A 13602-nucleotide genomic window follows, 5' to 3' on the forward strand; every position below is an offset into this window, starting at 1 on the left:
CTTTCAAACTTCCCTTGGCCACTTTTTCTCATTATACATTATAAATCACTTCATGTTTTCTTTTCTTGAGTGTTTTTTTTTTAAACAAAATATCATTGAATTTCCTGAATGGGCCTCAAAAGAGATTATGACAGGTAATTTTAACAAGGCTTTAGGAATATCAAGATTCACGTGATAATTTTTGAAACATAGATTTAAAGGTTTTGTTTTGCTGCCTCTTTCTTTGCTGCTATAAATTATTTTCTTGGAGAAGATAAAATATTTGAAATGAATTATCTAGTTATTCAGTCCCCGTAAGTCACTGAAATCTGTAATTCAAGGCTCATGGGATGGTACAAAGAGCTTCTAATCTTCTATTCACAGCAATGATTGCCACAGGACCCAGCGTTCTATATTATCATCAGTTCCTACTTCTATCTAATTAGTTTCTATAACACTATTTCCTAGTGCCTTTTTTTTTCCTAGATGTTATTAATAGCCATGTCTGGGGGAGAAAGTTATAAATTCAAATAAAAATTTAATCTGATGTCTACTAGAGCTCTCACTTAGAGTTTTATAAAGAACTTTACATATTTAAAAATGCTTGCATTAGTATTTGTGAATGCTTTTCTATGTTGGGAGAACCATGTTCTACTAGGACTAAGAGAACAATAGAGCTGACTAAATTTTTGCTCAAAGGTTGTGGTGGTTTGAAAAAGTTTGGCCCCACAGACTCATGTTTGGATGCTTGCCCCATGGAGAGTGGCACCATTAGGAGGTATGGCCTTGTTGGAGTAGGTATGGCCTTGCTGGAAGAGGTGTGGCCTTGTTGGAGTAGGTGTGGCCTTGTTGGAGGAAGTGTGTCACTGTGGAGGGGTCTTGGGAGTCTTTGAGGTATCAGGTGCTCAAGCTCCACCCCGTGTAGAGCGCCTCCTTCTGGCTGCCTTTGAATCAAGATCTAGAACTCAGCTCCTCCACTACCATTACCATGTTTACCTGCATACTGCCGTGATGATAATGAACTAAACCTCTGAAACAGTAAGCCAGCCCCAATTGAATGTCCTTTATGAGAGTTCCCTTGGTCACGGGGTCTCTTTTTATTTTTTTTATTAGATATTTTCTTCATTTACATTTCAAATGCTATCCCAAAAGTCCCCTATACCCTCCCCCCCACCCTGCTCCCCTACCCACCCCCTCCTACTTCTTGGCCCTGGCCTTCCCCTGTACTGGGGCATATAAAGTTTGCATGACCAAGGGGCCTCTCTTTCCAATGATGGCCGACTAGGTCATCTTCTGATACATGTGCAGCTAGAGACACAGGCTCTGGGGGTAATGGTTAGTTCATATTGTTGTTCCACCTATAGGGTTGCAGACCCCTTCAGCTCTTGGGTACTTTCTCTAGCTCCTACATTGGGGCCCTGTGTTCCATCGTATAGATGACTGTGAGCATCCACTTTTGTACTTGCCAGGCACTGGCAAAGCCTCACATGAGACAGGTATATCCCCACCTGGGGGTCCATCCCATAATCAGCCACCAAACGCAGTCACTAATGCATACGCCAGCAAGATTTTGCTGAAAGGACCCTGATATAGCAGTCGCGGTGTTTCTTCACAGCAATAAAACCCTAAGACAAAGGTCATCCCTAGGAGTACTCTTCAGCTCTATTCAAAGTGACAATGGATTGGTTTTCGTTTCTGGATCCCTAAAAGGTGAGCAGAGTTTGTAAATAACCGAGAATTACATTTGTTGTGAAGACCCCCCAATTCATACAAGGGAAAGAGAAAAAAAACGAACTATAATTTTTAAAAGACACTGGTTAAACTCTGTCAGGAGACCCATTTAGAATGAGATAAAGTCTTACTTATCTATTGCCCTACTTTGAACTAGGGTAGCCTTTTGAAACTGACTCAAGCTCTTAAAAAGACTTATTTAAATTCTCATTTCTGCGTATGTGTGTTTCTATGTGTGGGTATGTGCCTACAGAGGTCAGAAGAGGGCGCCAGACTCCCCAGAGCTGGAGTTACAGGCAGTTATGAAGGGTCCAGTGTACAGAGTATTGGGAACCAAACTCACAACCTCTGAAAAAGCTGGAAGGGCTCTTGAATGCTGAGCCACCTCTCCAGTCCCAAAATCGAGCCCCTTTGAAACTGTGTTGGGAAGACCCTGTCTAGCGTCTAAGACAGGTAGGTATCTCATGTAAATGAGGAATGAAAGCTAGGATTAACAGTGTGTACTGAAATTGGGTCGGACCCGTTAGCCATTGCATCAGACACTCTCCATCCCTCCACCCCACAGACAAAGTGCTGCTAAAAACCCAGATGGCCCACCAGCCTCTTCAGCTGGCTCTGATGTTAAAAACAATTCAAACTGCACTGAAATTTGCAAGAATAAAACCTGGGATTTATCGCTTCGGCATAAAAGAGAGCTCTGCCCGAGGAGAACACTTTTAATTCTTCTCCTGCTCCTGCCTGGAGCTGCAGGATCTTAATTTAAGGAAATAAACAAAAGTAATTATGAGGCTGGTAACCCTTCACAGGATGCCCGTGTTTCTTCCAAGGACATGGCTGGCTGGACAACAATCTATCGAAAATAGGTCAAGCTTATTTCACCAAGGCTTGCTGTCTTAAGCCTCACTCAGTGGTGCCTCACCACGTTGCTCTCCTGATACAGCTCATGTCCTGTCTCATCCTCACACAGTTGGAAGAGTAACACCTGGGAGAGGGTAAAGCTCAGGATTGACATTCCATCCCATCTATATTTCCTGGGCATCATCTGGTGTTAGAGCCTTCCTTATAGGATTTAAGGATTAGGATCAACAGCCATGATAACGGAAATGGGAGGCTATCTGATACGTAAAGGTTTTATACATCATACATACAAAACTGGCATAAGCAGGCCTCTAAACAGAGCATCAGGCATGAGTTTGTAACTCTCCCTCCGTCAAAGTGGGTACAAGTTTTAGTTCCTATTCTGTCTAAAGATGTCATTCTTATGCTACCCTCCTTGAAACATACCTACATAGAAGAACCAGAAAGTGAGAATATACGTCTTCTTCCATGGATATAGAAGTATGAATTGCCAGTGGGGAATATAACAGAAGTAGGAATTTACTTAACATTTAGGGGCTAATGAGAAATAAGAAAGCCACCAGAAGGGAAATGGCAGAGTACACAGAAGGGAAGAGAAAAGGAACCTCTACACCCCCCACCCCCTGCTCCTAAGCTCAGAGCACCTCTGACAGTTAGTGTATAATGCCAGCCTAGAATCAACTGGTGTGGAGGTCGGACTGAAAATACCCTCTATAGTCTCAGGCATCGGAACACTTGGTTCCCAGTTGGTGGCGCTGTTTGAGTAAGATTTAGGTGGTGCAGCCTTGCTGGAGGTGGGTTTTGAGATAAAAAGCCTTATGCTAACTCCAGGTCACTCTCTCTGCTTTGTGTCTGTTTCAGGATGTAAGCTCATGGCTTCTGTCCTGCCACCATGTGTCATGCTGACCCTGTCACAATGGACCCTAACTATCTAGAACTTTAAGCAACAGAAGATTAGCTAATACACTGGGGAAGACAGCCTTAACTGAGGAGTTACTCAGATCAGGTTGTCTTGATTGTTAATTGATGTATAAGTATTTAGGGAACTGTCCTGATTGTTAATGCATGTAGGGAGACCCAGCCCATCTGGAAGGCACCATTCCCTAGGCAGGGAGACCTGAACTACATAGGACAGGAGCAAGCTGGGTGAGAGAGCATCATCAGGTGATGTGGGTGCAACTGTTTTCTCTCCACTTTCTACTGTGGCTGTGATGTGACTAGGTGCTCCAACTCCCTGGACATGATGGGCTGTAATCTGTAACTACAAACCAAACCTGTCCTTTCTTCCTTAACTCACCTTTTGTCAGGATATTCATCACAACCACAGGAACAGACCAGAACGCTTACCATCCTTTCCCCACAGCATTCTAAATAAAGACATCTGTGACAGCCTGACCCTCACCTAGACCCTATTCACCTGTCTTAGCAGGCAGCACCAGAGGCTGGGATTGAACCTGACCATCAGAGAAAAGGCTGGAACAAGTCTCTGCTCTACACACTGGGTTTTGTTGTTTGTTTGTTCATTTGTTTGTTTTTCTTCAGTGTGAAAAGGGAACAAAGAAATCCAGCCTGCAAATCTTGAATTTTCCTGGAGAAGGAAGGACTGAGATGAGTCTACCTGGTCCCTGTTTTACTCTAACCATGGGAGGGCGGCTCAAGGCTACAATCACACTCTGGGACCCACTCTGAGCTGCTCTCATTTCTGCTCTAGCGGAGGACGAGTGAGCCCATGGAACCCATCCAGCCAATGGCAGAACTGTCCTGACGGAAGTGGTTGAAGGTATAAGACAAAGCTCGATCACTCAAAGCTTTGTCTATCAAAACCCCAGAGAAGGAGGGGTACAGCGTGCTGGAGATAATGCTGACCATCAAGAACATAAAGTCAGCAGTGGCTCCATGCGCAGGACTGGCCAAACACTCTACTTCAAGTAGCAACGCATAGAAATGGTTGACACATGAACCCCAGCATCTTAAAGTCCAGTTAAAGAAGCTGATGTGAACCAGGGGTAATGAGAGGCTGAGGCGGGAGAATCTCCAATTGAAGGTCAGCCTGGACTTACATAGTAAGGTTTAAAAGGCTATTTAAAAAAAAATAAGAAAGCCTGTCTCAAGAAGGCAAGAAAGAGATTGAGTGTGCCTAAAACACAGCTGTGTGGGGGTCCCAGTGAATAAACAAAGTTAAGGGCCAAGCTTTTCCAACCCACTCTGTCATCTCCTCCACAGCAGCCCCTCCATTCGTCACTCAGTGGGGTCAGGGGCTCTGAACACTTGGTCCTGGTCACTCAGATACCATATTTTGCAGATGATTCTGCCATCTTTGTCTTCTGTCATCTCACTTCCTTTGATTCCAACTCCATCTCAGTGGCCAGAATAGAGATCTCACAGACCAATATTTATGAGCTACTAAGTAAACCAGGGGCTGAAGCCACTCGAAGACTAACTTCGTTACAACGGAATCTTTTTCTATTTTCTCCCCGGTGCCAGCTAGTTTAGCTTCCCGTCACAGTATTTGCTCACAGAGCAGCCTGTCTTTGATCAGCTCTGGCAGGAAATTCTTTCTCATATTGTGTAGAGAGATCCATCCCCCTTAAAGTTCTGTCCACTGAGTCACATTCATCTTCGGTGACTTCTGCAAACAGCCGGGCAGTTCTTTCCAATGCTACTTTCTACTCTGATATTTTCAAGTCAGGGCTTGGAGTCAGACAGTGCAGTTGGTAAAGTGCTTGCATAGAACCCAAGGCCAACATCCAGGCATCCAAAAGCCAGGTGTGTAAGCCCAGGTCTGGGGATATAGAGCCAGGTGAATCTAGTCAGCCAGTCTAGGCTAAGGGGTGAGCGGTAGGGACCCTGAAGGACTGTCTTAAAGAGAAATCACACACCATGGAACAACACCCAAGGCTGACATCCATTCAGATGCACACCCATGCCCTCGCCTACAGACACACACAACAAATGTTCAAGTCTATAAAAAGACGGAAGAAACAATACAATTCACACATACATATGCCTTCTTTCTACGCTCAAATCACTAATGTTCTTCTGCGATACACCTGTTTCTTCACCTGCCCTTGTTTTTCTCCCATGAATTATATGAGACTAGACTATACACATAAAACACGGCACCCCTGACAGTTTGGCATCTGTCTATTGCAAATGACTTTCTTATTCTCATCTAAATGAGCAATGTTTACAAATAAAATCCATATTTAAGCCTTTTTAGTTGCCTCTTTTCCAATTTCTTTTTTTAAAATAATAGAGTTGTTTTAAATTTCTTCTTTTATTTATTTGGGTGTTGTATGTGGGGGGGGGAGGGATATTTTTAATCTTAGATTTTAAATACCAAATGCACAGACCACATTTATTTGCTAATGTAAGTATGAGCTATTCTTGCATATGCAAGATAAACATTCCACATTCCCAGCCTTCAGATTTTCTGAGACAGAGTCTTAATATGTAGCACAAGCTGGTCTGAACTCAGAATCCTCTTGTGTCCTTTTCCAGAGAGCTAGATTACAGGTGTCCACCACATCTCTCTCTCTTTGTTAATGTAAAACTTTCTCCTAGTCTCTTTGTGCTTTTTTTTTTTAAAGATTTATTTATTTATTTATTTATTTATTTTACTTTTTTATATCAGTGCACTGTAGTTATCTTCAGACACACCAGAAGAGGGCATCGGATCCCATTACAGATGGTTGTGAGCTACCACGTGGTTGCTGGTAATTGAACTCTGGATCTCTAGAAGAGCAGTCAGTGCTCTTAACTGCTGAGCCATCTCTCCAGCCCCTCTTTGTGCTTTTCAAGACACTATCCTCCAGAGCCCACTCTCTGTTAGAGCTACCATCTAAGTGCCATGTGTGCTGCTGCTCTGTCATCTGGAGACATACAATGCCCGGCTCTTGTCAACTGTGCTAGATAGACAAGGTGACTGCTTGATGAAGCCAGTGACTTCCCCTTATGCAACTAAGGACCATTTATGGGGTGATCTTTTAAGGCCACACAAGTCTCCGCTCCCCAACAACTCTGCAGAGGAGTTAACTGCCACTGATGGTCCTCACCTCAGTCAGCCACTGCACAGTGATGTGTCCTTCCCACTACCATCCTTTCTATGTGGATTTGAAGAATTCCAATATGTTTTAATCCAGCTAGGCAAGGTGGTATGTGCTTTTAATCTCAGTACTCAGGAGGCAGAGGCAGGAGGATCTCTGTGAGTTTCAAACCAGCCAGGGTTACAAAGTGAAATCCTGTTTCAAATATAGTCATACAAATAAAATATATACACACACATAGATTTAAAATCCATTATCCTTTTTTAGTTTTTTAAAGAGTCAAATCATAAGCTGGCTGTCAATCCCTAGGGTCCTCCTGTCTTCCCCTTCACAGAGCTGGGATTACAAGTCCCTACAGCCATGCCTGGTTTTTGTTTTGTTTTGTTTTGTTTTGTTTTTCGAGACAGGGTTTCTCTGTATAGTCCTGGCTGTCCTGGAACTCACTTTGTAGACCAGGCTGGCCTCGAACTCAGAAATCCGCCTATCTCTGCCTCCCAAGTGCTGGGATTAAAGGCATGCGCCACCACCGCCCGCCCATGCCTGGTTTTTGTTTGTTTGTTTTTGTTTGTTTTTTTAAAGACAAACGCTGGAGATCCACCTCGGGTCCTTACTCGTGCAGCAAGCACTTTTATGTGACATCTTACCCAAGCTCCCAGTATATGTATTTTTCCAAGATTTTCTCAGTTGGGCACTATATTAGTTAGGGTTCTATAGAGTCACAGAACTTATGGACAACCACATGCACACCTACCACATGCACACCCAACCACATGCACACCCACTAAATGCATATACATGCATGCACACCCACCATATACACACCCACTACATGCACATCGGACACATGCCCATCTACACATATGCACACCCACACATATGCACACCTACATATACTCATATACATGCACAGCCATACACATGCACACACACATGCACAATACACATACAAATACATAGTAATATAGTAATAATTTTTATGTCTGTCAAGACACAGGACCAGCCATACATAAAGAGTGAATTATAATGTGTATATTATACCTGAAGAAAGGCCAATATTATAGACACTTAGTTATGTTTTCCCTTCAGATAGACTCTCAATGATTTGATTGAAAACTGTGGAAAGATGATGTCTACTGTAATTAGGGGAGCTTTCAAAGATTTTATACTTTGATTCACCGAGTTCAATACAAGTTAGGATTTGACCTTTTCAAAAAGCATTAGGGTATAGTTTACCAGTAAACCTAATGAATGCACTATCACTACTTTATCAGTCTCCATAAAATGAAAATTAAAAAAAAGCAGTGATATATAAAATAACGAGAAAGTAATAGCAGAAAAATTACAGTTTTCTAAAATTTGATAAAAATACCTAGAATAGCCTGCAAGTCTTACTTAAAAGAGAAAGAGACAAAGGTTCTACCTCTTCAATATTGAAATTATTTTTAGAACTATTCTTTGGTGCTGGTGAAAGTTGGTTTTTGTTTGTTTTTTAATGCTTTGTAGTTCTAAAAATTAAGTTAGATGTAGTGATGCACACCTCTAATCCCAGCACTAGGGAGGCAGAGGCAAGCAGATTTCTGTGAGTTTGAGGCCAGCCTAGTATGAATATATATGAGGTTCTATGACAGCCAGGGCTACATAGAGAAATCCTTTCTCAAAAAAACAAAACAAAATACATTTTTTTCTGAGGCAAAATGGTTCAGTAGCTAAAGGCATTTGTCATACAGTCCTGACGACCTGAATTCGACCCCTGGGTCCCGTGTAAAGGTGGCGTAAAAGGAGTGACTCCACAGAACTCCCTCTGACCCACGCATGCTGCGGCATGTACTCTCAAATGGTATACACACATCAGTTACACATACCCAACAGTGAAATCTAGAAATATCTTCTGTGTTTCTATAGCGTCTCTGTCAATTCTGTCATCAGGAAAACAGCAATGTGTGTTTTAAAATACTGGTTAGAAGGAGGAGAGAAAATTAAGTTATAAAAGAAAGAAACTGAGAATGCTTTATGCAGCCGGATCTGTTCCTGACAGCAATCCTCAGTGTGAAACACTGTCCACGCAGTCAATGTCTTCAGAGGGTTTTGTTCAGAGAACAAATGGCTTCTCTTCTGTGAGGCTCTGACTGCCATAAATAACCGAGTTCAAAACAACAGTAACCCTAAAAGGGACAGTTTCATTGCTTCCACGTAGTGTTTCAAACAAGGACCCTTTAAGCAGAACCATTAAATACTATAAATTCATACCTGGAAGAACGATGCTCTGGCTTATGTCGCTCGTTGCGATCTGTAAAGAAAGGAGACAGTCACACGTCAGCACAGGCTTTAAAGCAGCTGTAGCTTCCAGCTGCCACACCACTGAGTCTCACAGATGACACTTCAGGGCAGCTCTGTTTTCTTCTGTGCAGTGCTCTTCACTGGAGTTGAGAGGATCTGCCTGACATGGGCGTCGAAAGGGGACACGTAAAACTTTTTTGATGGGCTGGTAAAATCTACTCAGAAAGTGTTATTCATTTTAGAAGATCTGTGCTGTGTTAAAGGCTTTGCTAAAACTTAGCTAAAGAAAGTAAGGAAGCCGAAAAGCCAGAGATTACTCAGCTCTAAAAAAATTATTCCATGAATCATGGTTGGCAGGAGCTTCTAACAGAATGGGAGGGAGCAAAAGGAGCAGCTGCCAACATCTGCAGACACACCAAGACCAGTACAGCCTTAACTCCCTCCCATCCAGAACATTCAAGAACGTTCTGTGGAGGGTTAGCTAAAATGTGGTACACATAAACATTCCAGTCATCACAACAGCGCAGGAAGGAACCGGCGGGGCTGGAGAAATGGCTCAGCAGTTAAGAGCACTGACGGCTCTTCTAGAGGTCCCGAGTTCAATTCCCAGCAACCACGTGGTAGCTCACAACCATCTGTAATGGGATCCTATGACCTCTTCTGGTGTGTCTGAAGACAGCTACAGTGTAGTCAAATACATAAAATAAATAAATTTAAAAAAAAGAAAGAATGAAACCAGAGATGCTGTTGTCCAAAAGTGCACAGGGCAACGCCCTAAGATGTCAACTGTGTCCGGGGTGAGAAAGCCAGGAGTGTATAAAAGTTCAGGGGCTTAATTTGCTCAAAAGTAATTGTCTAGCATGTTACAAAATACTATGTATTCACCTGAAAACCATCTCATGCACAAGACACACAAAACATCCAATTTGCTCATTTGAGTCCAAGTAACAACTGTTCCCTTGTTTACCCTTCCCATACAAGAAAAGGAAACCGAAGAAAGCCTCAGTATTTACAAAAGTCACACAGAGAGAAAGAAACACAGTAAAGTCCCACCAGACTTTAAAAGGAACCTATGAGAACACTGCCACATTCCCCCACCTGCAACACCATCCCAATAGATGCTAACTTCGTAGAATGATTTTAGGACAAAGCAAAGGTTAGCTAATAACGCCCCCTCCAATCTCACTGATGGTAGAGCAGTCCAAAGAGCACTGTACACTAGGAGGAAAGGGGAGGGAAGGAGTAAGGCACACAGAGGTGCATGCACCGGGTTTATAATAAAAAAGAAGAGCTCTATCTGTTTATTCACTTGTTTAGTGAATACACAATACACGTGCAGCTTTCACAACTCTCAAAGGCATTAGGTCCCTCCTGCTGTGGCTTCCAGGAACCAGTCAGGTCAGCAGTCTTGCATGACAAGAACTCTCCCTGTTGTAGCACTTTTAACCACTAAACCATCTCACCCACCCAAGAAATGCCCTTTTAAGCCAAAGAACTAGCATACAGTAAGACACTGTTTTCTGAGCGAGTCAAGTGTACAATGGTAACATTTCTGGTTCTAATTTCTACACACTGGGTGTTACTGTACCTTTAAAAAACAATCTTAATTTACTCATCCCACTCCTCCCTTAAGCAAAACTAGCAGACTTTCCACTGTCGAGCACTAAAATCATAGTAACACTTGGCATACTGTGAATCTTAAGAGGAAACAAATCATTCTTCCAGCTTTTAGCTTGCTTGTTGCACAAACAAAAGCAAAGCAGAAACTGGATAGAAGCTAGTTATTCCCATAACAAAGCAACAGCTCTTACCTTGGCTAGCCAGGAGCTAAACCTCTGCCCTGGCTGTCCCTGCCCTGATTTCCTGCAGTTTCCTTATCTAGGCATGTGCCAGCAGGATCCTCCACTAATCTTCCAAGGCACACAGCACACAGGAGGAGGGAGAAACAGAGTCAAGAGCAAGTAAACAAGTCTCAGCATCCAAGGGCTTCCCTCCAGGGCCCATTCTGATTGGCAGATGTGCTATGACCAGTCTGCACATCTGGATCATGGCCACTCAGGAAACAGATAGCTCGAAACTCGCAACTCTCCTGCACACTGGGTTCAGGCAGGAAATCCCAGTCATTTCATAACTTTCAGCTCTAAGAAAACACAAATGTCTTCCTCCTTCAGAGTATCACGCTGGTAAATACAATCCAAGAAAATGACCGGGTTAACTGTTGGAAGACATTCAGACGTTTCCCACAAGTTCACTTTGTGCTATAGATCAGATTCCTATGTCAATACATATGTAGTGTTTATAATGTCTTTGTCCTACAAACTGGCACAGTGAAGATTTGAGGATAAGATAAATTATCCATTGTTTACAATATCCCCAGATGCTCAACTTTCAACAACAATAATAAATTGAAGCACACATCCTCACTTTGATCTTTTCCCCAAAGGACACAGATAAACACAATTCACACTTGGTGATCATGTCATTTTTTTAGCTGTAATGCATATAAATATGTGGAGAGAGAGAGAGTGTGTGTGTGTGTGTGTGCACGCGCGTATGTGCGTGCGCTCTCCCGTGTGCATGTGTTTATCTGAGTCTTATGTTTGTACTTTTCAAATCGCGTTACGGTTTATGCACTTCAATTTTAAGCAAAGCAATTTTCACAATGGGGAAGAATATTGTGCAACTGTTAGGGAATATACTGTGATTATTTCAGTCCAAAAGCCAAGAGTGAACAAAACAAATCACGAGAGCAGATTCAGGCTCCACTTTCTTGCCAACAATGAAAAATAAGTTGGATAAATCCTTAAGCAGACGATGAACAGACTGACATCAAGCGTGGAAATTTTATCTTGGTTTTAGCACACAGTGCTTAAAGAGCATGAATTTTACTTACGTCAAATCAAATATTTTCTTTCTTTTTTTGGTTTTTCGAGACAGGGTTTCTCTGTATAGCCCTGGCTGTCCTGGAACTCACTTTGTAGATCAGGCTGGCCTCGAACTCAGAAATCCGCCTGCCTCTGCCTCCCGAGTGCTGGGATTAAAGGTGTGTGCAACCACGCCCGGCAAATCAAATACTTTCTAATATGTTCTCCATTTCTTTAAAAACTTCTAAGGTTTAAATAATTATTAAAGAATGTATGGGCAGAAAGCAGGTTTCTGGACTCATGTATATTTAGCAATGATATGAATAACATTGAAGAGTTGCTAAAAATAAAAAGACCCAGATTAACAACTCCAGGTTATACACATTTCAAGACAACTTCTGGTTCTAAGACATGGAGCACATATGTTTTAGTTACTTTCTAACAGCTGTGATAAGAACATGCCCAAGGTAAGTCTTAGGGATTTACTACTGTGAACAGACACCATGACCAAGGCAAGTCTTTTTTTTTTTTTTTATGTATATAAGTATACACTTTAGTTGTACAGATGGTTGTGAGCCTTCATGTGATTGTTGGGAATTGAACTTAGGACCTCTGCTTGCTCTGGCCAACCCCACTTGCTCCGGCCAAAGATTTATTGATTTATTTATTAGTATAAGTTCACTGTAGCTGTCTTCAAACACACCAGAAGAAGGTATCAGATCTCATTATGGTGGTTGTGAGCCACCATGTGGTGGCTGGGATTTGAACTCAGTACCTTTGGAAGAGCAGTCACTGCTCTTACCCACTGAACCATCTCACCAGCCCCCAAGGCAAGTCTTGTAAAGAACATTTAACTGGAACTGGCTTACAGGTTCAGAGGCTCAGTTCATTATCATAAAGGTAGGAACATGGCAGCATCCAGGCAGACATGGGGCTGAAGGGGCTGAGAGTTCTATATCTTGTTCTGAAGGAAGCTAGGAGAAGACTGGCTTCCAGGCAGCTAGGACAAGGGTCTTAAAGCCCAGTGCCCACAGTGACACAACTACACTAACAAGACCACACCTATTCCAATAAGGCCACTCCCTGGGCCAAGTGTATACAAACCATCACAGCAACTTACAGAAGAAAGGCTTTATTTGGGGCTTACAGTTTCAGAGGGTGAATCCATGACCATCATGAGAGCATGGTAGCAGGCAGGCAGGCAGGCATGGTGCTGGAGCAGGAGCTGAAAGATTACATCCTGATCCACAGGTAGGAGGCAGAGAGAGTTAACTGGAAATGGTATGAGCTTTGGAAACCCCAAAGCTCAACCCCAGTACCACACCTCCTTCACCACATCTAACCTTCCGGAAGAGTTCCATCCACTGTGGACCTATTCAACTATACGTGCTTATGGAGGCCATTCTCATCCAAGCCACCGCCACCATCCAATGTTCATGTGTTTAGATAGTACACCACTTGTGTCCACTCTGACCAGGGTGGATTTAGGGGAATGACCACATAGGCCCTACTCATGACTCTGAATCTAAGATGACAAGCACTTTGAAATGTAGATGACACAAATGCAAATGTCATCTTTTGCTTTGGTTAAAACTTAAGAGGCATGGCCAGGGTAGATCTTGCAGAGTCTGTTGTAAGATATTCAGGCTTTGATGATTCGGCTTTGATCACTTAACTTAGAGAAAAATCAAACCTCATTGAGTAGAGAGGAGCTTGCTTTAGTAACTGCAGTCAGAAGTGATGGCTCTTATATTGTTCTTTGAAATTAGGGGAAGACTCAACCTCCAGAATGAACACAGGATAAACTCACAGCAGAGTGGGAAGCAGTAGGAAGCAGTGCGAAGGGG

General features: G+C 42.7%; 1 protein-coding gene across 4 annotated transcripts in view; it reads right to left on the reverse strand.

Annotated features, from left to right (window-relative positions):
* Sh3d19 (SH3 domain containing 19) overlaps positions 1–13602 on the reverse strand; it is a 154829-nt gene that overhangs the window by 76222 nt on the left and 65005 nt on the right. For 3 of the 4 annotated variants that reach the window (XM_021157571.3, XM_085835792.1, XM_021157573.3), the window contains exon 2: positions 8862–8901. In XM_021157571.3, the coding sequence (XP_021013230.1) occupies positions 8862–8901 (40 nt within the window). Of the gene's footprint in view, positions 1–8861; positions 8902–10702; positions 10794–13602 lie in introns of those variants that run through there. The other variant, XM_021157574.3, reaches the window with a different exon arrangement.

This window comes from Mus caroli, unplaced genomic scaffold, assembly GCF_978045245.1.
Source record: "Mus caroli unplaced genomic scaffold, Mus_caroli_1 scaffold_3, whole genome shotgun sequence".
Lineage (NCBI taxonomy): Eukaryota > Metazoa > Chordata > Mammalia > Rodentia > Muridae > Mus > Mus caroli.